The sequence below is a fragment of the Castor canadensis genome, chromosome 14 (assembly GCF_047511655.1).
Source record: "Castor canadensis chromosome 14, mCasCan1.hap1v2, whole genome shotgun sequence".
Taxonomy (NCBI): Eukaryota; Metazoa; Chordata; class Mammalia; order Rodentia; family Castoridae; genus Castor; species Castor canadensis.
This window is the reverse complement of record NC_133399.1, coordinates 106158189-106184352: the sequence shown is the minus strand read 5'-3', so window position 1 is coordinate 106184352 and position 26164 is coordinate 106158189. Positions and strand designations below refer to the sequence as shown.

The following is a 26164-nucleotide window of genomic DNA, read 5'->3' as shown; positions in this document are numbered from 1 at the left end:
TGTGACTGGAGCGCCAGCCCTCCACTCCCTCCTCCCTTGATTGCAGGAGACTCAGGGAGGGCACCCGGATGGGGCCCCGGGGTGTCCTGAGTCCCATGGTGACAGTGGCTGTCCCCGGCAGGTGGCATGGACTTCGCGATGATCCGTCTGATGAACGGCTCGGGCCTGCATGAGGGCCGGGTGGAGGTGTACCACGACCGGCGCTGGGGCACAGTGTGTGACGACGGCTGGGACAAGAAGGATGGGGACGTGGTATGCCGCATGCTAGGCTTCCGCAGTGCAGAGGAGGTGCACCGAACGGCCCGCTTTGGACAAGGTAAGGCTGCAGAGGCTGTGGACCCTCGAACTGGCCACCGCTTCAAAGCCCTCATCCGAACTGCCCTGCCTCTTTGAGGCAGGGCGGGCAGTGCTCAAGACTTAGGCTCTGGGGTCTGAGAATCCCAGATGGTGACCTGGAGCAGATTTCTTAGTCTTTCTGAGTTTTAGCAATTCCACTTTTAAGTTGACTAAAATGTCATTAAATGAGGTCCTGTGCTGACGTGTGCACCGTTGCACACGTCTATCTGCTGTCAGTTGGGTGGAGGGGCTGTTGGCCAAGGGGTGATCGTACCCAGACTCCTCCATGAGCCACTGTACTCATGGCTGTCTCACCACCGCTGCAGGCTCCGGTGGGGACCAGGGCTCTTTCTAAAGAGCACCTGATCTTGTCACTGAACTCTCAGAGAGTCTTTATTAATCTTGGGATCAAATTTGGTCTTCTTAGCTTAGCACTCAAAGCCCTTCTGTTTGTTTGTTTGTTGAGACAGGGTCTTACCATATAGCTCAGACTGGCCTTGAACTCACTACATAGCCTCGGCTACCTCTCACTCACAATCTTCCTGCCTCTGCTTCCCAGATTGGGAAGCAACTTGTTGGGATTACAGGTGTGTACCCCCAAGCCCGGCTCAAGGTCCTTCTTAATCTACCTCCCACCTTGTCATGCTGTTCTTCCATTACAGGCATCTGCTTGTGTTTCTCAGAGCAAACCTGATGCTGTTTCTTGTTACTATGTCTTTTCATATGCCGTTCCTTCTTCAGCTAGGGAATTCCTGCTCAGCTCCCAAAGTCAGCTCAGTTGTCACCTCTTAGAGGAAGCTTTTATGGCTCCTTCTGCCCTTCATCTCATGATGAAAATGCCCCAGCTCTATGCTCCATAGCAGTTTTTGGGATACGTATTTCTGTCGCTACGTCTCTCACATGCCCCTGATCTTGAAAATATGGGTATATACCTTTATAGTTCTGAGCTTCAGCATTGGGACATAATAGATACCTGATAAATAGGGGAGCAAGAATGGAAAGGAAGGAAGGAGGGAGGGATGGAGGTGGGGGGGGAGAAATTTCAGTGCTCACCTAACCTGCACCCTCCTCAGTGTAACGTGAAACATCTCCAATCCTTGGCAGTTTTCCCAGTGGTTCAGCACTGTAAAGTTTTTCCAGGACAGGACTTAGTAATTAAATTATGTTTCCCAGGGGTAAAGCAAGGAAAGACCGAAAGGAGAGAGATGAGATGTTTTTGATTTTTAAACTGGTCCAGGAGAGATTAAAAGGGAATGAGGCTATTGGATTGAGGTCTGGGGGGTGGTAGGGAGGAGACTGGGCACAGCTGAAATAGTCACAGTCCAGCAGGGAGCATCACTCTGTGAGGCGATGCACAGAAAAAGAGTTAGGGAAGGCTGCAAACATCAGGCAGGTTTGCAGGTGGGAGTGGGTGGATGGAATTAGGAGTGTTCACTCCTAATCACATCATTATCATTTCTTGTCCTTTTTTACAAGATAAAGTGTGAATAGAGAGGTGTGGTTGAGAGTCGGCCAGCATCTTCTGTATAGAGCCAGATTAAATGTCTTGGGCTTTGTGGACCAGATTATCTCCTTCACAACCACTCAGCTGTAGGAAAACAATCATAGACAATATATAATCAAACGGGTGGAGCCATGTTCCAATAAGACTTTATTTATAAAAACAGGCATTGGGCAGTATTTGACCCATGGTTTGCCACCCTGACTTAGCGTTATGTGTGTGGACTGTGGCTCTATGGTAAAGAGAAGGGCCTATGCTCACTGGGCATCAGAGGTTGAGTCATGCCCTGCCTTGATAAGATTACAGGACCATGGACAAGTCACTTCTCTACTGGGGTCTCCATTTCCCTTTTTCTTAAGTACCTGTTAAACCCTTGCCCACCTAACTGTGTGAGTTCAGATGGATCCCCATAGAATTCAGTATCAGTTATTCCTGTTCTTCATATTACTTAGTAAAGATAGAATTTCAAATGTTGGCTTCATGAGACAGATTTTTGGCTTTTGTTTTGTTTTGTTGTGACTGCTTTTCAGTGAATATTCCACACGCACAGAATGGGGCTGAGCACAGAGTAAGCCATCAAATAGCTGTCAAATGAATGAATCACCTTCAATCACCCGTACTGAGTATCACACACCTGGGCTAAAGTCCCAATCTTGCCTCAAGTGAAGGGTGCCCAGTTGCTTTGTCTTCTCGTCTGCAAATGGGAAGACATAGGCCCTCTTACCTAAGAGGACTTTACTGTCAGCTGAAAATAGATAACCAGGGCAGAGGTGCAGCCCAAGCCTGAGCAGGGCTTCTCAGACTTGAATGTGCATCTGCACTGCCATTCCTAACCAGCCCCCAGGCACGTTGACCCTCCTGGTCCTGGAACCCCGCCCCTTGAGTAATCACAGGTGAGTTCTGAAGCCCAGGTAAGAGTACTTATTAGCTTCTGCGACACGAGTGAGGAGTAGAGGTATTTGCTGGTTCCTTAGCCTTCGCGATGCCCCACATGGTTGTCGGAAATGTACATATTCAGGCTGCTTATTTAATGACCCTAGTCTCAGTTTATTGGCCTTTCTGTGAATGGACATTGGCCAGAACTCCCTGGCTAAACACCAGCTAGAACGTGGACTTTCCAGATCTATATGCACATTTGAGCCTTGTAACCTTGGGCCTGTTCTTTATTTGCCAGTCTCTTTTATTTGCTTCTTTATTTGCTTTGGGTGTGACTAATCCCACAGAGCTCTTGGGCCTGCGGCCTTTTCCTGGGTAATTTGTGAACCGATGTGTTTTCCAGGAGATGTTTAATCTGTGAGTTATTGCTGTGCCTCAAGGGTTTATTGTGTAAGAGCCGGGAAGAGGCTCTGTGAAGACAGGATCCAAGAAGACAGTGGAAGGAGGCCTCTCCTCCCTGTTCTAGCCCTGATTCAGTGCACTGCAATCCAGTGACAGCGGATCCGCATGACAAAAATATGTCTTCATCACTAAGTTCATGCAGTCGATTCAGTCAACAGCACTGGGACTTAGATGCTCCTTGACATTCTTTGTAAAGACGTTTTATCAGGCAGCGCTAAACCAGTGAGTGACAATGTTTAAGGTTTTAGTCGTCAGTCCTGACAGGTCCACTAATGAGAGAGAGTGTGTCCTGCCTCTGGATGATAGTGCGAGGGTCACGTAGGGTATTGATCACTAAGTCACTTTCCAGTATAGGAATTATCACCTCGTTGACTTGCTCAGGCTAACACAGCCTGGTTTATTACCCTCAACTGTATCCTTTTTGGTCCCATGTCACAGCCCTAACAAGAGAAGGTGCTGGAGTGGCTGACAGTCCCATAATTTACCAGGTCTAAGCACTGAAAATCCCACAACCTAGGATACCCTTCCCAGTTTAAAGACTGAAGAGGTCCTCCAGGTGGCATTGAAACTTGGATCCAGTTGTGCCCCATGGAAAGACTGGCTTCTACCTCTGTGCCAGAGCTTCTCCTCCTTGATGGGGCCTAGGCAGGATGCAAGACTGCATTTCTAACAAGCCCGCAGTGACATGATTGCTTGGGGTCCAGGACATCACTGTGGAGCAAAGCTACTGCTTCCACAGGAGCCCGAAGCTCAGCCATCCTTCCAGAGGGCTCTGGAATGGACTCTGGACATCTGGGGCCAAGCAGAGCCATCAGCCCAGAAAGCCCACCAGTCCCCACCAGCTCATCAGTGAGGACATAGCCCAATCCCTTGTCCACACCCCCACCCGTACACAAACCCTCCCCAATCACTTGTGGAGGCTTTCCCAGCTGCCCTTGGTTCACTGAGGGGCCTCAGAACCAAGTTGGTGCTGTTCAAGGCTTCGTTTTGGTCCTGGGAGGGCCTGGGCACCTTCACACCATCTGGATGTCTCCCTCAGAGCTGGGTGAACAGGGCTGGCTGCAGGTAAAGCTACCAAATAGATTATATTAGGGACTTGTATTTGAGGGACTAACCTAGTTATTTATGGTCTGGGGATGCAATTGCTTTATCCTTAAATATCTGTCTGGTTATAATGTTCAATTCTGGGATCCTTTCCATTCCAGAGCTCCTGTTTTGAGTTCAGAGAATGACTGTTTCGCGCTGTCCCTCTGATCAGGCCTGCTTCACCAGTGCTTCACAGTACCATATCTCATTGTCTCTTATAAGGTGTGAGCCTGGGCAGCAGCAAGACTTAAGTTTGAGATTAGATTCTTATAAGCTGGGTGACCTTGCATTAGTTTCTCTCTGAGCCTCCATTGCCCCACCTGTGAAATGGGTTTATTAATGTATATTGCAAAGCACTGTGGTGAGGACTGAAGAAGCTCCTGTGTGTAGATGCTGGATACATAGGAGATACTCACTTAATACCATCCTCATCAGTTATTGCCATTCCACCCACAAGAAACTGTGCCTAGAAGTAAGTGTGAGTTCTTGGTGGCACATGGTGAAAAGGGTAGGTGGGAGCCACCATGTGGTATCTGATAAGTGTTTGAAGGTCAGGGACAGCCACGCAACCAAGGGCAGACACAGGCATGCACCCCTGCTTAGAAGCTGTGTTGACCTGTCTGTCTCCATAGGCACCGGAAGAATTTGGATGGATGATGTCGCCTGCAAGGGCACTGAGGACACCATTTTCCACTGCAGCTTCTCCAAATGGGGAGTGACAAACTGTGGACATGCTGAGGATGCTGGAGTGACATGCAGTAGACACTAAAAGTGCTCCTAGCCCAAGGTCAGGGCCCTATCGCCAAGCCTCCCTTCTGCCTTTGTGAGTTAGAGGCATTGCTTGGGTCTACCGTGGCAATGCCTCTGCTCTGCCCAATCCAGTGCCCCCAGCTCCTATCACCCTGTTCCAGGACTATGGTGACCTATTGTCACTCCTTCCAGACATCTATTCCAAAGTTCTCTATGGGATGTACTGCCTGACTCTCCCTTCCAGCAGGGCTCCTGTGGGGAAAGCCCTGGTCAGCTGGACCACCAGTTTGCTCTGCTGTCTGAACACCATCCAGAGGGGTCCAGTGTCCATGCTCCCTTCAGTCTCTTGGTTACAGATGATGCTGAGATGTCAGAGACAAATTCAGCAGTGGAGATGGGAGGTGTTCTGCACTATTTACTCTTCAGATAATTCCCAAACCTCAGTTAGACCAAAAGTTCTATCACTTGCTTCCCCAACAAGTGGCAATCCTGAATGACTTGGTTTCCCCTCTTTTCCCTGTTCTACACACCATATGTTAGTTTGAGGAGATGAATAGAGGAGTGCATATCACCTGCAGAAACCCTGCTGGAGCTAGAGAAGGGGTGAAACTAGCCTTTATTACATGACTACCATGGTGTGCTAAATAGTATTTGGGGTGCTAAAAATCACTTATTCATTTTGTTGTGTTGCTACAAGGCATGTCAGTCAGGGTAAGGCCCTGCCTTCAGGTGACTCACCTGAAGGCACTCACCTGGCCCATTCACCTGGCCTCCAAGTCAAAAGATGGAGACTGGCTAAGACCAGGCTCCCACCAGAACTTTAGCATACCTTTGCTAGGCCTGAGCAGCATGCTTGGGCCGGAGACCTGGTTAATTAGGAAGCTGCATGCTCCAAACCCTACAGCAATTGAGTATAGGATGGGACACAGTGGGCTTCCAAGTCAAATCCACACATAGGAGAGTTGATTTGGAGGGTGACATGGAGGTTGTGCATGAGTCCAGTGCTTAGTACTGGACAGTAAGGGTTAAAGGCAAGGGTCCTGTGTTCAGAGCTGTTGGGAGGGTGTGATGTACCTTCCAGGTCTCTTCAGGTATGACTCTGTGGTCAGGCATGCATAGTCCTGATGGGTCCTAAAGGGTAGAAGGAAGTGAGGATTCCCTATAACCTCCTGGGGAAATGACGGCATCTGCAAGTCTATAATTTGTACCCCTCCTGGTGACAGGAGATGGATTCTGCTATTTACACGAAGAGGAAGTTGAACTGGGTCATGCAAATGTTCTAAAATTGGGGAGCTGCACAAGTCTCCCTTGCTTTGGGGGAATCACAAACTCACAGGCCTTGGACACACAATCACCTGTCCTGTTAGGTGAGAACTGTCTTACCTGGGGAAAGGGAAACCAGAGCCCCTCCAGGTGTAAGTCCAGCATAGGTCCTGGCTGACCATTAAGTCAGTATGTGCTCTTGGTCATTCTTTGCTTACAATATGCTTGTTACTCACTACTGTCCTGATGGTCAGAGGCTGTCCTTCTGATCAATTGCTATGTTTACACAATACAATTGTACTCATGCGTCTTCCAGAGCGGATACATGTATGCACATAGAAACTTAGCACTCTTTAAGATGTAGCTCAGCACATCACAAAGCTTATGTTTAATAAAAAACAAAACAAAATGCTAAAGGTGGAAAGATGACACTTTGAAAAAACTTCCCAACTCGGTTCTGGCACTGAAGCCAGTCACCCACAAATGAAGACCCATGTAATTTTCTTACTTGGTCTTTTCATTTGGTAAAACGTAAGTCTTGCTTTATGTCAAATAAAGAGAATGTTGAAAAGTGTTTGAACCTTAAAAATAAAAGTCGACTAGTTTACATACTTACCTAAGAGGACATGGAGGTGACCATGGACCTGTCTTTCAGGGACTAAAGAAAATTAGGCCTGGCCTAAAATACATCAGACTTTTTGTAAGAAAGACTTTCAATAAAGCAAAAAAAAAAAAAATCACTACAAAGTGTTTCATTATGTTTGGTCTCATGAAACTCAGGGAGTGTGGGAGGACTGCTGGAATTAGATGGGCTGATCATTTTCCAGAGGGGGTTGGTAGCATGGGCTGTTTATGAAAAAGCCCATGCCCATCTTAATACTTCCAGAGGACAATCAACACAGTCCACGCCAAGGACAAGATGGAACGTGCCTTAGTATGTTTTCTGTTTCTATAACAGAATAGCTGAGCCTAGGGAATTTTATAAAGAATATATAGCTCATGTTTCTGAAAGCTGGGAAGTCCAAGATCAGGCAGACACATGCAATGAGGGACTCATGCTGCTTTGACTCAGGGTAAAAGAGGGAGGGCAGTGGGTGCGTGCAAAAAGACAGAACACATGAGGGGTAGACCTTCTTTATAACTAGTCTCATAATCACTAAACCAGTCCTGTGAGGAGGAGAACTCGCGGGAGAAAAGTTCTTCCCCATGTCCCAAACACTGCTGTGCTGAGGCATTAAGGTTCAGACATACAAACTTTGGGGGACACACTCAAACCATAGTAGCATATGACATCTCAAGCCTTATTTGGTGAGCAAAGGAAGTGAGTCCCAAGTTTCAGAACCATACTCTAGATCACATCATGAGAGAACTGAGTCTGACGTCAGTAAAGAACACTGTCGATTTCCTCCCATCTCCAGAGTTCTTGCTGGAAATGTGTTTCCTCCTGGCTTCCATTCCCACAGAAGATCACTGAGCAGGTACTGGATCCCATCATCTAATGAGAGGCGGGAATTCCACATCAGGACCTGAGCGATGTGGGGGGAAGACCCCTAATCACCACCCAGTCCTGGCCACCAGCTCCTCACTGGCACTTCTGGGAACATCTAACTCTCTAAGTTTGCTGTGGGTCTTGATGATTTGCTAAAAGTCAACAGAAAAGATTTTCCCAAGGAAGTATCCCTTTTTCTTCTTCTAAAAGGTCTGAGGTATCCCCCCCACACACACATCATGGCAATTCTGGCTCTGTAGACAGCCCCATAGAGAAGGGCAGCAGCCTCTTTTTTCTGCTCTCCACTGCCTAAAAGGCACTGTGACTGCCCTCATCTCCAGTGCCTGTGAGACCTCACTTTGCAACCTACAGGTCTTGGCTAAGCCCAGCCACTTCTAGTGGACAATGTATGTATATAGGAACGTTACATGTCAGTGTGAAATGTTGTGGGCTGATGTCAAGGATTCTTGCCTTCACAGGCCAGAGAACTGGCTCATGAGGCAGCTGATTGGCTTGTGAGCCAAGGCTGGTACACAAAGTAGGATTTATTACATAGAAATGAGAGGCTACAGCTAGGGCAGTGCAGTGGAGCCTGGAAACCAGTGGCTCCCTGCTCAGGGGAAGGCTGGGGCTTTTTATGGATGCCTTAACTCTGGGTTAGGGTAAGGGTTAGGTAGGTTCTTTCCATTGGCCGTGGATTTGTGCACATGTGCCCTCTTCAATGAGTTGGTCTATTTGCCCCTTATTGGGGGTGGGGAGAACAACCTTGAGAGCATTCTGTTTATCAGCCCTGTGGCACATTTATGAGACCCTATATCTCCTCCTCAGGGTGCAGGAATGCAGATTTATAACTCCTTCTCAGGGTACAGGGCTCACAGTTCTCTCCATGGGGGATGGGATACACACTCATCTGTCCTTTAGGTTCCCAGACCCAACAAGCCCCCCTTCTGAGACAAATACCCAACTGCTGTTGGGGAGAGGGGCAATGACTCATCTAGCTGCTTCGTGCTGGCAATGGGGTGATGGGGGGGTAGGTGTGGTGATACTTGTCTCAGGGTTTGACCTGTGCAGCCTCCAGAGGCCCCTGATAGAACTGGATGGAGGGCTCATTACAGGCAGAGGTGAGTATTCCTTGACTAAGAGCTGGAATTTTATCTGTTGGACCTGTTGAGATATGAATCTGGAGAGAGCATTTATTATGCAAGGCCAAATAAGAGTATTATTATAAAAAGAAGGCCAGCCAGAGGTAGTGCCCAAGGAGTCCAGCTCCATGTGTTGTTCCAGAAGGACCTCGAATTGGCTAGCTCACTGTTATAAGGACTTAGTGAGGTAAAGGCAAACAGAGGCTGACTGTCAGGATATAGAGGAATGTAAAAGAAAGCATCTTTAAGTCTAGTACAGAGTAATATTGGGCTTTTGAGGGCATTTGAGTCAATAGAATATAGGGATTGGGAACAATTGGGTGGAGGGGAAGGGCTGCTTCATTAATGAGCCAGAGATTTTGAACAAGTTTTTATTTATCTGGTCCTTTTTAGGCAGAATAGGAGTGTTGTAGGGGCTGGAATAATTGATTAGTAGCCCTTGTTTTTTGAGGAATTTGTGATAGGTAAAATGCTTCATCCCTCAGGCTTGAAGGAATATTGCTCTTAATGTAGAAGCTGTGAGGGATCTTTGAGTTTTATTTGAATCAGGAGGGCCATTTTGGCTTGCCCTACAGTTATTCCATCAGTCCACACTGTAGTATCTGCTTGTTCCTAAAGAAGAGTGGGGAGGAGAGTAGAACTTGAGCCTTTAGTTGAGATAGTAAATCCCACCCCAGCAGGGGCACTGGAATCCCAGGGACTCTGAGAAAAGAGTGACAGAAGTGGAGGTCTCTCCAAGAGCAGGCCAGAGGTTGAGTAAAATAGCGCTCCAGAGGCTGACCAGATATGTCCTGAATGATAACCTTGTTAGGTGACTGAGGACCAGGAGAGAATGGTAAGACAGAGAAATGGGCTCCACTGTCTAGGAGGAAAATGACCTTTTGCTTTTCTACTATTATGGTTACCTGAGGCTCCTTAACATTGTTGTCAAGAAGTGGAGCCTGGAAAGAAGGCCCCAGAACCCATCAATCCATAGGAGGTGGCACCCTGCCTTCCACCTGGAGGGGGGCGGGGCACTTTGAGCTCCATGTTTATTCTGTGGCTTACAAAGAATAGCCAGTGTTTGAGTATTTAGGTAGCAATTATGGAGCCATTCTGGATGGTCCTGGAGATAAAAGAAAAGCTGTATGTAGGGGACCTCAGTCCACTTTTTCTCCCTTTTACAGAAAAGGTCTAATTGGAGTATGGTATTATAACTTCAGGAGCTCTCTGCAGGCCACTTCTCTTGGTCACCCAAGGGATATTGGGGCCAGGCCTCAGTACAAAGAAAGATGAGGGTTTTTTCTTGAGATTATTAGGGTCAAAGTCCCCCCAACGTTTCAGTAGACAGGCCAACAGAGACTACTTGGGTACTGAGGCCAGAAGTCTGGAGAGGCAAGTCCCATATGGAAAAACTTGTCAGACTCCCCTTTTGTTGGCATCCCAACAAAAGGGACTGGCCTGACGAGAGCAGGTGTCCCTGTCTCATGATTTCCTTCTGCTGTCCGTGGCCAGGACCAAAGGGAATGAAGTGGCTGGTCAGACTAGGCCAGCCTTATTGACACAGTGAGAAAAACTCTAGGATCCTGCCTTTTAGCCTTATATTACCAAAAGCAGACAGCCTCTTTAACAAAGGGATGCATCACCTGGAGAAGTGCCTGTGGAGTTAGAGAAGGGCACTCAGAGGGAGTCCCAGGGCAATCACAGTACCACAAAGGGATGACTAGGGTCAACATTTGGAAGAAACTTATTTTTATTTTTATGTTGAGGCTGAAAGTGTAAGAAGATTTAAAGGTCCGGAAACCATAGCAATGCCCATTTTTGCTGTTCCCAGAAGGTTACATTAGTGTTTTTTGGGGACCATAACTTTGAGATAAGAATTGTCTCGAAGGGCTGGATAGGTCAGGCTCAGGCATGAAGTGGGCCTGGGCGTGGGGCTTGGGCCACCCAACCCCACCACTGGGATTAGTGAACCCCTCTGCCAGGCTCCTCCTCCTGTGTGCATTTGTTTGTTTTTCCCTTCATCCCTTTTTGGGGGCGTGGCAGTGGGTTGCAGTTTGTCACCATGCATAGTGGCAGTTTTAGACACATGCTAGGCACTTTTCATGGATTGCCCTAGCTGTGGCAGGCTTCACCACTGTGCCCCGGGGAGTCTGGTGGGATGGGCCAGAGTCCTCATGCACATGCACGCTTTTCCCTTTTCCCCTTGGGAGGTGGGGTTAGGGCATGTGTGTGGCATGGCAGGAGGCTTGTGTTAGTCCTCACCCCTACTGGGTTCACCCCTGTGGCTTGCTGCTCTTCCTCCTGTGTGCACATTTATTTCCCTTCTCATCTCTTATTTTTGTGGCAGGAGGTTGTGGTCACCGTTGGGCAGCTGTCAGTGGCGGTGGCTCTGGTTGCCAGCTGGGATCGTCCCATGAATTGCCTTAGCTGTGGTGGGGGCTGTGCTGGGGGGGGGGGAGTTTGGGCACATGTGTGGCCAGAGGCCTGTGGTAGTTATCACCCATGCCGGGTCTGTCCCTCTGGGACATGGTTTCATGAGGTGCCTTCACCTCCGCTGGCACCCAGCAGCCAATTTAAAGCTGGTGTTGACAAAGGGGCATGACAAATTAGGTGTGGGAGTAACTGAAGAAAGTCATATTGAGCTATGGTATGAGTTTCCCATGGAAGGCCAGGCCCCAGTAAGCATAGGGAGGGGAAGGCAGACAGAGATGAAGGACAAGGGGCAGGATGAGGAAGGAGTGTGTGAGTAAAGGTGTGTCCACTGCTTCTGGCGGGAAAGAAGGGGCAAACTGACATCCTAAGTAAGGGAAGGGGAACAGAGCCTAGAGACAGGACACATGCTCGAGGGATTAACGATTAGGTATGCTTTCAGGTTGCTCCCACCAAGTGGTACTGAAACACTGTCAGCCACACAAAATCTCCACTCTTGGGTCACTGCCTCTGGCAGAAGGGGGTGTTGACAGGTGGGGAAAGAAGAATATCACCAGGTGCCAAAACCAAACAGGTCTCCTCCAACGTAGCATAAGGTGTACCCAAATCAACTCTGAGCTTGTTCTTGGCTCACAGGGAGGGAACAGAGAGCACCCCCCAGAGCTGGAATCACTGTGAGGTCAAAGTTGGATAGGAGCTGTTGGTCCAATACTGGGACTGGAAAGTCCCTCAGAAAGACAGGAACAGAGAGAGAGAGACGGGGAGTGGCACAGAGAAGTCTTTTGGCTAGTCCTCAGCAGGGGGTTTCCCCCAGCAGGAGTATCCAGTAGGGTGCCAGGGGTTCACAGCTCCACTTTAGGCAAACTCTTGCTGGTTTGGCATTCAGTCATACTGACCTTGAGCTAGGAGAGATGTCCCTATGTGGTTGCCAGAAATGTCACATGCTGGTGTGAAGTGCTGTGGGCTGATGTCAAGGGTCCTTGCCTTTACAGACCAGAGAACTGGCTCATGAGGCAGCTGATTGACTTGTGAGCCAAGGTTGGTACATGAAATGGGATTTATTAGAGAGAAAGGAAAGTCTACAGCTAGAGCAGTGCAACAGAGCCCAGAAACTGGTGGCTCCCTGCTCGGGTGAAGGCTGGGGCTTTTTATGGATGCTTTAACTCTGGGTTATGGTCGGGGTTAGGTGGGTTCTTTCCTTTGGCCGTGGATTCTCATGCATGGGTTCTCTTAGATGAGTTGGTCTATTTGCCCCTTATTGGGGGTGGGGAGAACAACCTTGAGAGCATTCTGTTTATCAGCCCTGTGGCAGATTTATGAGACCCTATATCTCCTCCTCAGGGTGCAGGAATTCAGATTTATAACTCCTTCTCAGGGTACAGGGCTCACAGTTCTCTCCATGGGGGATGGAATACGCACTCCTCTGTCCTTTAGGCTCCCTGACCCAATAGGAACAACAGCTTTTTCAACTACAAGCACCCCTGTGACCGCAAAGAGTCATTCTAACATTTCTATAAAACATCAAGTATATCAATCACTCATCTCCTGTTCTGAGAACAGCTTACCCGTCAGTCTTCCATAGACCTCCACCTTGCCCAGGCCTCCTGCCCCTCTCCTCCCTCCACCTCTAACTTTGTGAATGGGGCCTGGTTATTCAACCCTCTCTACCAGTTCCCTGAATAGGTTAAGGAACTTTCCTGAAGGACTTTCTATCGCCCAGGTAGCTATTCTACTCTGACTGGAGGGACCTTGTGCAAGTCCCAGTACAGTGAATTGTGTGAGCTCTCAGAAGTTGCTCTTACCAGCCCCATGGGATTCACACATGTGCAGGTGGATATTGAGCCAAAGACACAAGGGAGCACCTATGTACTTTTCTGTAACTTTCTTTGTAGCTCCTTTCTCTCAGGCATGGGAAAATTCTGCAAATTGTTGTCACCTGGACCTCCCCTATCTCCATTCTTAACCTCCCCAGCTCAGGGAGATGGCTGGACTCTGGCCCCTTTCTGGGCTGCAGTCATAAAGAAATGTAGGCCAAGTTAGGGCACCCCTCAATTGTTTCCCACTTCTAAGGGGTCACAGTTTTTGTGTTATGTGTTGTCCAAAGTCTGAAATGGTAGGTTTCAAGTATGTTGTGCAATTCACAATTTTCCAGTAATGTTAGAGGGAGGGTAATTCTGGTAAGTCCTCTCCCATGGGCGGATGTAGAAGTCCTCCCTGTGGCTGTTTTCTGGTCCAGGAGAATCATAAGGGAGAGCCATTGATATTCAGACACAGCATGAGGATTTGGCAGAAATTAGCTCTGTAAAGAGTCCCCAGGTGGTGGAGTCAAGTGAACATGCAGAGGCTTCTCCCAGCATTCTCTCCTGACCCCCAGAATGGCCTCTTCTCACTAGACTCCCTTTAAGGGTCAGCGTCAAGGATCAGACCCAAGGCTCTCATTTGGTTCTCCTTAGTATTGGTAGAGTTAAGCTATGGATGAGCAATAAAGAAATAATTTCAAAGAAATACAAACAGGCTAGCTACTTTGGTTGTGGGCCCCCAAAACTGTAATGCTTTCCTGGCCTCTTGCTTGGCTCACTGGTCTCTCAGTTCCCACCTAGCTCACATTATGAACTCTTACTTACTTCCGTCCTGTGTTCTCTGCAAGGAGAGTGCGATGGAATGGAATAGAATGGAATAGAATAGAATAGAATAGAATAAAATAGGTGTGAACTCTTTCACTCACCTGGGTTCCATTCACTGAGACGTGGCTGAGGTTCCAAGGGATAGACCTTGTACTTCTGCAGGTGACAATTCTTTGTTTTCATAGACACAATGAATTCTTAACACAGTGAATACATGCTTCAAACATGTAGGTGAAATACACATTTTTTCAGACATACAAAAGCTGAAAGAATGCATCACCTGCAGATCTGCATGTCAAGAAATGCTAGTAGAAGTCCTTCCTGAGAAGAATAGTGGTATTAGATGGGAACAAGGAGCCACCCAAAGATCAGTAGCCCTGGAAACAGTCACTATGTGAGTAAAGAGAGCTGGTAGGCTCCTTGGCACTTAAATCTCCTAGGAGGAAAACAGGTCAAAGCAAAAATGGTAAAGATGTCTTGTGTTGGAAAGGTGTGGAGCAAGTGGAATTTCCTAGCTGCTGGTGGAAATGTGAAATGACACAACCATCCTGGAAAATGACTTGGCAGTTTTCTTAAGGCTTAAACATATAACTATTACAGTGATTGGTATTTTCCCAAGAGAAAGGACTTAGATACAGATGCTCAGAGTAGCTTTGTCTATAATAGACAAGACTTGGGACAACTTGAATATCTGTCAGCAGATGAGCAGACACACAAATTGTGAGGGATTCATAAAATGTACAGGACAGTGAATGAACAATCCTGAAATCTGGAACTTTAAAAACACAAATAATATTGATGGATTTGATTTAGAGCTGATCAAGACAAAAAGGAGAAGCTAGGGGCCAGTGACTCGCTCACTAATCCTAGCTACTCAGGAAGCAGAGATCAAGAGGATCGTGATTCGAAGTGAGCGAATTGTGAGACCCTATCTCAAAAAACCCATCACAAAATAGAGGCTGGTGGAGTGACTCAAGTAGTAGAGAGCCTGCCTAGCAAGTATGAGGCCCTGAGTTCAAACTACAGTACCACCAAAAAAAAAAAAAAAAAGAAGACACAACTAAAGAGCATTAGAAAGTGAGGATAGAGTAGAGATGTAGTAGAGAATAAAAAGAAGAAGAAGAAGAAGGGAACATTATAAACAAATTTATGCCAATGTAGTTTGAGGGAAATTTTAGATGAAATGCTAAAATAATTTAATAACAAAATAGAATCATGACAAAAACCTGATTAGTGCTGTAACATTTAAAGAAATAAAATCTGTAGTTGAAGATTTTCCCACAAAGAAAACTCTGTGCTCAGCTGATTTAGAAGGTAAAGCCTGGCAAACATTTGAAGAACAGCATGTCTGAATCCTTCACAAACAATTCCAGAGAATAGGAAAGAGAAAACACCCCACCCAATTCATTTCATGAAACTTGAATCACTTAAGACAAAATGAGACAAAAACATATGAAAACAGAATTACAGGCCAATCTCTCCCACCAACATAAACGCAAAAACCATAAACTACCTATTGGTAAATTGAATCCCGCAAAAACTTAAAAAGCATTATACATCATTATGCCAAGTTGAATTTATCCTAGAAATGCAAACTTGGTTTAAAATCAGATAATCTATTAATATAATTCATTACATCAACAGATTAAAGGAGAAAAAGCAAAAAACTATAGAAAATTCAATATTTGAACTAAAGATAGGTGGGGACCTTCCCACAAAGATATATGTCAGCAACCTGTAATAAACAGACTTAAATATAAATATTGCAAATGTATTACAATAAGCAAGATGAAAATGCCAGCTCTCTCTGCCAGAGATCTTGAGGTACACAGTAAGAAAAGAAAAAGAAAGCTGGGCATGGTGGATCACGCCTCTAATTCCCAGCACTTAGGAGGCTGAGGCAGGAGGATCATGGTTCAAGGCCAGCCTGGGCAAATAGTCCACACGACCCCATCTCCAAGATAATCACAGCAAAATGGATTGGAGATGTGAATTAAGCAGTAGAGCACCTGCTTTGCAAGTGCAAAGCCCTGAGTTCAAACCCCTGTACTGCCAAAAATAAATAAAATAAAATAGTTAATTTTTAAAAAAGAAAAAGCATGGCAATTTGGAAAGGAAGAAACAAAACTAAGTATTTGTAGGTGATATGACTGTATACGTAGAATAATCAATGGAAAATTATTTGATAACTATGAGAGTTCAATGCTTGAATGAGCAGCCAAGATGTAAGCATGTGTGCCTTCTCACTTTTAGATAGGCTGTTCACTTGGAAGTCTAAAAATAATGATGAGCTGGTTACAGCTCAGTGGTAGAACACTTACCTGACATGCTTGAAGCCTGTGTTCTATCCCCAGAATTGCAAAGAATTCTGCATGCTTGAAGCCTGTGTTCTATCCCCAGAATTGCAAAGATGATTATATGTATTAATTTTGAAGCTTCTTGAAAAATATGAATAGTAGCAGAATACCCTGATTTCAATACTCAAAGAGATTAACTTATCACCAACAAGTTTGGAGCAGAAAGTACTGTATCTGGGTCCATGAAGCCCTTGGCATGGGGCCCCAGGCTTTCTCTCCAGTCACATCTTACCCCCCTGCCCACTCTTCGCCTCTCTAGTCCATTCTATCTGACATGGTCAATGCATATGCCCTTTGCTCTGCAAGGGACTCTACCATTCACTGCCCCACTCCCACCCCTTACCATTCACTGCAACCTAGACATCACTGTTCCTGAGGGGAGCCCTCCCTGAGTCCCACATTGGGGCATCGGTATGTCTCCTCACCAGCTGCCATGGCGCCCTGCTCTTCCCCTCCACATTACCACTCCTGTTAGTCAGTGTCCTGGATAACAGACTATCAGCTCCAAGGGCAGGAACTGGGTCTTGTTCTCCACTGTCTCATGTGCACCTCATCACAGAGGGTCTGGTAAATGCAAGGAGCTAAGATAAGAATGATTGTGTCCCTTCTAAATTCATATGTTGAAATCCTAACTCAAAAGTTGATGACATTAGTAAGTGGGGCTTTGGGGAGGTCATTAGGTCAGAGAGGTGGAGCTCTCATGAATGGGATTAGTGCCCTTTTAAAAGGATTCATAGACGGCTCCTTCACCCTTCTGCCACTTCTGCAGTGAGAAGATGGCTTTTGGGAGCCAGGAAGTGGGACCTCACCAGATTCTAAATCTGCTGGTGTCTTGATCGTGAACTTCCTAGTCTCCAGAACCGTGAGAAATAAATTCCCATTGTTTATAAGCTACCAATCTATGGTAGCTTGCTACATTAGCCCAAGTGGACTGAGATACTTAGTTTTTAATGAAAGAGCTGGGCGGGGTGGTGCACAACTGAAACTCCAATCTCTTGAGGTGGAGGCAGGAGAATTACAAGTCTGAGGCCAGCCCAGGTAAAATTAATGAGTCCCTTTCTTAAAAACAAACAAAAAAACAAAGGACTGAGGGCATGACTCAAGTGGTGGAGTGATTGTTTAGTATATATAAGGCCCTGGGTTCAATCCCCAGTACGCAGGGAGGAAATATTGAGAAAATGGAAGAAGGAAAAGGAGCAGGAATAGTTCTTTGTGCACTACTATGGTGTTAAAGGGCAGATCAGGGAGGTGGACTTTGCTTTCTAGGTAAATATCCCATCCTGCCTTGGACCATCACTTTCACAGTCTGCTTTGCCCAGAAGCAGCTCCCCAACCACAGACAGAACAAGATCTTCTTTGGAAATCACAATATCCTGCTGTACCAGAACAACAAAGCAGGAGAGACAGAGCCTCATTCTTGGGGTTCTTAGCGACAGGCTGGGGATGGAGTTCTGCGGGAACCTGGAAAGAGCCACTTCATCTTCATCCTTTTCCTCCAGCTTCTGCAATGCACCCAGCATAGACTTCCTCTGCAGCCACTCCATTTTCCCACAGATGTGATCTTGGTGGTGGGAAGCTAAGTTTCAAACTACTCGAATGGATGCAGGCAGGCCTTGGACATTACAATAACAAATGTAGCTTGTGTATTTTAGAACAAGCTGTCATTGAACTTAAGATTACTTTGGAGGGAGCAAATGTAATTTATAAGCATGATGTCAGAAAAGTATTAGTGATGCTTAGGAAATCTGCAATTACAGCTACAATTTGAGCCTCAGGAAAAATTACTTGCGCTGGAGCAACAAGTGAAGAAGGAGCTAAATTTGGAGCCAGATGTCCAGTCCAAAGCCTGCAGAAATGAGATTTTCAGGTAATCTTTATAGATTTGAAGGCTGTTAACATTTTGCCCTTTGAGGTTCATTTGCCAGAATTCACAGACAATAGACCTCTTGCCAGTTAGGAACGTGAACTTCAACCTGCAGGGAAGGATAGTCTGTAATAGCAGAAGTATCACAGCAACAGGACCCAGTGCAAAGGCTGCGGCTACCATCATTTATCCATTGGTGTTTGAAAGCAGGAAAGAACTTTAAAACTCATCACTTAATTGGTCAGAATCTCTGACTGGGCCCCGTTTAAAACCTGTTGCACAATGGACTCAGAACAAAAGGAAACGGGACCATGAGGAACTAGACTCGTTCATTCACTCAAGGCTACCATGTAAGCGCCAGTCCCTTTGGATTTTAATTCACACTTTTCTGTGATATAAAAAGGAAGTTTACAAGACATGACATTGCTGCTTTTACAAAAGGACATTTTTATTTACTTTTGCAGTCACTCTCACGTCCCCTTACACAGCACTGACACAATGTACGCTACCTTAAATTGTTTTATCATTGTCATTGTCAATTTTTTCCAGTTTGAGCTACTGTGTTTTATTTGTGAATAGTCCTTTGCATTTTTGTATGCTGAATATGGGCACCAAAGAACTTTAAGAGGTATGTTTTTCAATTGAATGCATACAAATAAATGTGTGGAAAAATCCTCTCTTCAAAAAATGAAATATTGGATCAGTTATTGCTGGTGAATTGCAATGCTGGAAAAAAGTGTTACTAGATAAAAATGCTAAATCCTCAAATAAAACTTCTCGAGGGGAGTGACTACATCTTGGCATATTCATGGAGCAGAAATTTAATTATAATTAGTGGAGGCCATTTGGTAAAATAGAAAAATTATAAAGGGAAAATGCCTTTGACCAATTGAGTTTAGTAGAGTTAGCACAAAGAAAAACAAAAGAAAAGAAAGCAAAATAAAACAAAAAATGATTCAAGAATCAGGAAGCTCCCAGAACCAGAGCAGGTTCTAGGAACTCCAACCAACAATGTGATTTGACTGACAGTTGCAGAAAACCAAAGTGAGGCATAGAGACAATTTGGTTGGTTACAACTTAATTAGTCAATTGGTTACAGAGCCTCCTGCAGTCAACTAAAGCTTAGCTACTCTGATTAAATTCCATGTTGGTTTGGTCTGTGGGGATTAGTGTAGGAACCCAGTCCACATCAGTGGCTCCTACAAAATTTTATTTAAGGGGAATATGGGATTAAAAGACCTAGGCTCAAGTCTTAGTTCCATAACCTCTGAACCTCTGGCTTCAGATCCTCCTTATAAAGGGGGTATCCTATACACCTTGTGTTAAGAGGATAAAAAAAAAACTTAATTGATATTAAACAGAATACTAAATATACTAAAATAAAATATAACAAAATAAAAATATATCAAAAAGTATACTATAAACATAATTTATATAGTAACATGGAAAACTTTGCCTTGGTTTATTGGAGAGGTGGTCATTATAATTTAAAATTGTAGGTAATTAAAGGACAATAAAATATAGTATAAAGCCTTAATCAGTAAATAAATTGTACCTCATTAGGTTGCATTGTTAGCGTGGTAGCATCGACCATAGAGTCACCTAATTTTGCAAAACAAACAAACAAAAACAAACCCACAGTCTTTTTGCTTTTTTAAAATCATTCCATGTGAGTTGTCTGCTCCCACACCCTTGATTCCGACTCTTTTCTAGAATGGTGAGTACTTAAGTACATGCAATGTGGATGTCTTCAAAATACACTTCAGAGCCCATTTCTCGAGTTCTACTGGGTGTTGGGCCAAGGAGCCAACGGGAATCTGAAAGGCAGGAATCGAAGACAGGGAAGAAAGCTTTGTGTCTAGTGCTTTCCTCCTCCCCAGTAAGCCGGACTTCGGCTCTCTGGTGCCCTCTGCAGGCTAATGAGAGAAAGAAACGTGAAAGCTTCAGGGAAACTAGCAAAATGTCTGGATCCCAAAAATATTTCTAAAGCCAACTGAGGTGCATTGAGCACCTGGGGGAATTGCCCAATGCAGATTTGCATTCAGTGCGTCTGAATTCCTAATAAACTCCCTGGTCGTGCTGCAAGGCTGCTGTCACAACCACCTGTGGAGTTGCAAGGCTGGAAGGGACTTTTAGAGGGTGAATGATCACATAGAAAGGACACTAAAAGTCATCCTGATCAACCTCCTTTTCTTCAAACAGAGAAAGGAGGCAGGCAACCCTAGGAATGTATATAATGTAATATTTTTATTTTCTTAAGCCTGGTTTTCTAGGCTGTATTATCAAACTATGTGCACTCAGAAAGGTTTGCAAAGGGAAGTCCCAAAATATGCCACTTTTGGCATAAGGACTGCTTTGAGCTGAAAGCAAATGAGAAGAAACAGATACAAGAAAAGCTCTCTGCCTTCCCCTCATATGCCTAAGAGTGGGACGTACCTTTGCAAAGTGTTCCTCCTCTTCTCTCTACCAGGAAGCTAGGTTGATCACCAGACAAGATCTGAGACCCTTATCAGCCTGTAGACCACACCAGGGAACGTACGTAACAAACTTTGCTAACTAGTTTGTATCTCCCCTTAATTTCTCACATTTTGCTGCCCCTAGAGTCAGTTTCCTTTGGCTTGTCACTTTGTTGAAGATGTCATATGAGGCTGCATTCAAAGCTACCTCTTTGAGAGTTACTCTTTTCCTGGGGTTTCTCCCAGGAAAATGAGACATACCTATTAATACACTTCTGTTTGCTTTTCTCTTGTTAACCTGTCTTTTGTTACAGGTGTCCCAACAATAAGATAGAGGGGTAGAGGGAAAGTTATTCTTTCCTCTTCCCCTGTACTTTCCAGCTCTTACATTTTATGGTGATATCACTCGCCTAGAATCACAATGTTAGACAAGAACTTTGCACACCTTTGTCTCCTGGAGAGATTAGTTTGGATAACAGAAATATCAAAAATTAATTTCATAACTAAAAGCCTTAGAAATGAGAAGGACTGTTGGGACAATGGAGAACTTTTTGCTCCTCCTGAGTTTGACATGCTTCTGGCTAGAGATGTGACTGGTTTTAGATGCAGTAGAAAATGCTCCTGGTTTCCAAAATTGATATTTTTCAGATGGTAAGAGCCGAATCTAAATTCCTTAGGGAAGAGGGAAGAAGGGTGTCAGGTCAGAAATAACAGTAAGTCCTTCTTACTATCACCTTGCCTGCAATAACAAAGACAAGCCAAATCCCCAAACAGACTGCTCCAGCCTGTCATCCATGCAAGTGACAGCAGGGCTGCTTCAAGCCTGACCCTCACCACTCCACAGAGTATTGACTTCCCCAGGTTCTGTGCAGACCTGCCTACCCTCGCCCCTGCCCCCATGGCCTAAATGCTCCCAGAAACCACGCTATGGTGGAAACAAATAGGACGATTGAGTTTTAATCCAAGGACATTTAGAGACAAATTCAGTGACCGCTCAACCCTATGAGGTGTAATTGTTCCAAGCTTTGAAATGAATTACCTTCAAAAAAAATAGCTGACGCCACAATTTATAATCCAGGGACTTGGAAAAGATTACCCCCAAACCACAAGTAATTGGCAGAATATGGAAAATAAGCACTGACTTATGGAATTCATTAACATGACCATTTAAAGAAATGGTTAAGGTATAGGAACTTAGAAAGGCAGAAGTTGACACGTGTATTATCTGGCGCGGGGTAGTGGAAAACTTCCTGAACTGGGAAGCAGAAGATAAGACCGTTCCCTAAATCTGCTGCTTATTGGATATGTGTCCTTGGACAAGCTATTTCACCTCTCTGGGACTCAAATTCCTACATTTGTAAGATGAAGGAACCGTTTTAAAAGACCCCTCAGCTTCCTTCCAGCTCCAGTATGTTATTACTTCAAAACCTGTAAAGACTGAAACAAAATTCACAGTTTCCACAGAAGAAAAATGTACTAGCAAGACCTCTCTTGTACCTGTCTGCTGGGAAGGGAACAGGGGATGCTGGATAAATGGCTTGTCCTCTGCAGCTTCCATAACACTCAGCTTCGTTTCTTCAGCAAGGAGTGCATACAGCACTTGGTGCATTGCAGGACCTTGCAAATGTTAAGTGAATGAGTGAGTGAGGAAAATCAAGTCTTATTTTGGCAATCCTAAAACTTGGCAGGACTGAAGCACACAATTTCCTTGCTTGTGCTTCTAGTTACAATCCTATCTGTTTCCTCTTTAAAGCCAAATGTCACATGACATGATGTGCTGACTCCATTCTCACTTCTATTCCCCACTTGGTATGTTCCTCCCATGCTCTGATCCATCTACTGGTTCAGGGCCACTGAAATAGCTCCACGCTTACCAATGACCCCTGCAATGGGCCTTTTGAAGTCTGCAGTATCAGATAAAGATCTGATACTGAGAAGGACAGCAGAACCCGACTCTCCCCAAGGCACTGGGCAGGGTTAAGCACTGTAGAAGGCTGTTGAGAATGTGGGTTTTGTATTGAGCTTTCTTTTAAATCTTTTTCCATAAGCACTCTTTGATGTTTTTCTGTGAATGAATGAGGCTGCCAAACCGATCCTTTCCTTACAGCTGGCAGCCTTCAACAGGGAAGGACAGCTCTGAGAGAACTGTGTCCCAGCTGCAAGAACTGTTGAAGATATGACTTCAGTGTCAGGAGGCCTTGCTCCAGTCACAGCCTGCATCAGAGCAGAAATCTTTATTCCAGGCAAGACAACCTTGATGAACTTTAGATGACCCCACCTGACAGCCCTGCTCAGGCTGGTCCAGACCTTGCAGAGGCTGTCTTTAATCAGGTCTGAAAGGAGAAGAACTCTCCACCTTAGTGATTCAGTGAAAAGCCTGTGATTGACAGCTAGGAGGGTTGTACCTATGCTTGGCTGGGATTGTACTTAATAAAACTGGTAGTTGTTTTGTGATTGGTGCCAGTTACAATCACTCCATTTGCATACCACAGACATGCCACGCCCCTCCTGGCTGTGTAACCAGGCTGTTCAGCTCATTTTCCATGAGCCAGGACACATCCTCTCTGTCGCCCCCTGGTGTTGCAATATTAGGCCCAATAAAAAATGCTTCTCCAGAGTGGTCTTTTCTTTGCCCGCTTGCGATTTTTTATCATAGGTAGAGCAGGCTGAGTGGGTAACATGAAGAGGAAACAGAGAAATGGCCAGAGGTAGGAGTAGTAGTGAGAGAGGGTGGCTGAAAGGGCAGAAGTGGCCAAGAACAGATGAGTCAGAGAGCAGAGGCAGTGGAGATGATGGACAGTGGAAGTATAGAGAAGGTCAGAGAAGGCAGACAGTCAAGACTGCAGAAGGCAGAAAGCAGTGCAGAGCCAAGGGACAGACATTGCAGGTCTTGGTTGCTGGAAGAATTCCAGGAAGCTACCAACCCTTAAAGGCCGAAGGTCCTGACACCCAAGGCTTAGGAGCTGTAATGCTGGCTGGTGCTGACTGCTGCTGCTGAAAGCTGAGGATTTCTCTAGCTGCTGAGTGCCAGCCCACTGGCAATCAAAGTCCAGAGTAATAAGCCTCCAATCTGAGCACCTGCAGCTAGAAGCCTGTGGCTTCTGAATCTTGGAATGTGAAGCCTCCCATTGTCAGGACATGGAGCTGCAAGCCTCTGAGTCTGTCAGCCCAGCCCATAAGCGTCCGGCACGTAAGGGCCCAGGACTACCAAGGCTAAAAGAGCTACACTTCATCTACTCTTGATTTCCACCTGAGTAGAGCACAAAGACCCCAACCAATTCACCGGTAACATCACAAGAATTCAACTCTGATGTCCACCTTCTTCTGTATGTACCATGCTCACTGGGCTTTGTACACAACACTCTTGGTTTCCCCATGGTCCCTATCGTGGCTTGTCCCCCAGCATCCATTGCAGGTTCCCCAGTCTCTCTACCGTCAGGTGCGGCAGCACCTCAAGACCCATCTCGATGAGCACTCTGAACTCTTTGTGCCAACTCTCAAACAAACATCTCCAGACCAGACAATCTGAGCCCAAACCATGTCGTAAAGAGCCTATGTCACCACTGAGACATCATAAAGACCTCTCGATGCAGCATGGCCAGCCCACCAATAAAGAAACAACTCGGTTAAAAATTAGGCAAAATATTCGAACAGATACTTCAGCAAAGAATATATACACATGTCAAATAAGTGCATGAGAAGATACTCCATACTGTCAAAAGCCACCATCAGAACGGCCAACGTTTAAAGCAAGTCGTGGTGAAAATGCAAAGCAACTGCATTCCTTTGCTGAAAACCTTTCATCCACTTTCCATTGCTGAAATCCAAAATCTGGCTCCTCTCCAGCCTCTTCAGGTAACTCCACCCCTCTGCCCCCTGCATCCAACTCACTGGGCTTTTGTTTCCTCAGGAGCATCGAGGTCAGGCTCCATCCAGCCTCATTCTGGGACACGCTCTGCTCTTGGTCCTGCAGCTCTCCCCATTTACTGCTCTATTATGTTAACCACCATCTGTATGCAGATTTCACCTCAAATATTTCTTCCTTCTTAAACACTTCTGGATTTCCACCAGGCTAGCACAGGAATTAAAAAAAAGAAAGAAAACTTTCATGTTACCTTGGAAATTTTCTTTGGGCACTTATCACAACTTGTGACAATATTATCAGAACCTAAGGTTATAACTGCTAAAACTGGAGACAGAAATTAGTGGGAAAAAGTAGGTTTATTCAAGACCAGCCCTGAGGAAAACACAGACTATTCTGTCTCAAGTTTCTATCTGTAGGACGTCAGGGATATAAAGAATTCTATGGGGCACAGCAAGTTACAAACAGAGATGGAATGGGAATATCTGTGGTGGGCAGGCCTCATCATCTAGAGGTGGGTCTCCCTTCCTCTTCTCTGGTGGGAATCACACAATGGAATTTGTTTTCTTGTTGGTCAACCAGAACCTGAGGAAAGGTCATTTTTTCATTAAAAAGGATCCAAGAAGATGAGCAAGAGACAGTTTCAAATGAACCCTTGTTATAAGAACAAAAATTTCCTGTCTTCCTAGGACAGTGGTTCTCAAATTGTGGTCTCTGGGCTAACAGCATCTGTGTCTCCTGGGAACTTGTTGGAAATGCACATTTTCAGATCTCAACTCAGACTTTCTGAGTCAGAAACTCCAGGGAGAGTTCCCGAGTCTGTATTCCCACCAGCTCTCTAGGTTTGAATTGCCATCCTAGTCAATGATGACTGTTCCAAGACCATGGTAATTGTGAATAATGGGTAATTGTGAATAACTAACTAAAAGCAGAGAAAAGCTTATCACTCCTGTCTCCATTTTGTGTCTGTCTTTGCTCTGAGCCATTCGCCTTGCAGCCACCTTGGAATCCAAGAAGGAGAGGACTGACTGATAGCATGTTTACAAGGGGGGATGGAAAAAACTACCACCCAGGAAGGGAACAGCAGAGCCTTGGCAGTGCAGACCACCTTCCAGGCAACAATGACTTGTTTATCCTGTCAAGATTGCTTCCCTCAAGTGACGACAGCAATAACAATTTCTTCGGAACCTCCTCCAAAACTAAGGCTGAGATTACAATACACTGGAACACAGATATACTGGGATTGTACAGGTGTGTACAGTCTCTTACTCCCTGCCCGAAATTCTTTTTTCTATTTAAACATAAAGCTTATGTCTGTACCCCAAAGATGCAGAGGAGGTGCTGAAGTGCTTACTTTGCCTCTTCCTAGCATAATAAGCCTCCTTTATCTGCCTTTCAACATTGTTCATCTCCTTATCTGACCTGACACTGGAACCCGTAGAGTCTGGGCCTTTGCTTTCAGTCTATTGAAAGTGTTTACATTTCCTATAAACTTTACTATCATTTTCACGTCTTCCTTGAATTCTCTTTCCAGATGAAGGACCGAGGTAAATAGCTGCACTGACCTTCTGGTAACAAGAACTGGTTTTAAGGCTGTTTAATTAACCAAGGATCATTTGACTGAATAACCAAACTTCCTTAACCTGGCCAATCTTTTTTTTCTTTAGCAATAATGAAAGTAAGC

General features: G+C 45.4%; 1 protein-coding gene and 1 pseudogene across 2 annotated transcripts in view; both read left to right on the top strand.

Moving 5' to 3' along the window:
- The window catches only part of Scara5 (scavenger receptor class A member 5), a 103266-nt gene extending 96239 nt beyond the window's left edge, over positions 1 to 7027 (top strand). The window contains exons 8-10 of one of the 2 annotated variants that reach the window (XR_012441574.1): positions 122 to 316; positions 4894 to 5080; positions 5130 to 7027. Coding sequence is in view for 1 of the 2 variants with exons in the window: in XM_020173202.2 (XP_020028791.1) it covers positions 122 to 316; positions 4894 to 5030 (332 nt within the window). In the remaining variant the exon portion in view is untranslated. Of the gene's footprint in view, positions 1 to 121; positions 317 to 4893 lie in introns of both variants that reach the window. The other variant, XM_020173202.2, reaches the window with a different exon arrangement.
- Positions 7028 to 17741: 10714 nt separating this feature from the next.
- LOC109692530 (TATA box-binding protein-like 1) lies at positions 17742 to 18385 on the top strand (annotated as a pseudogene).
- Positions 18386 to 26164: the final 7779 nt, after the last annotated feature.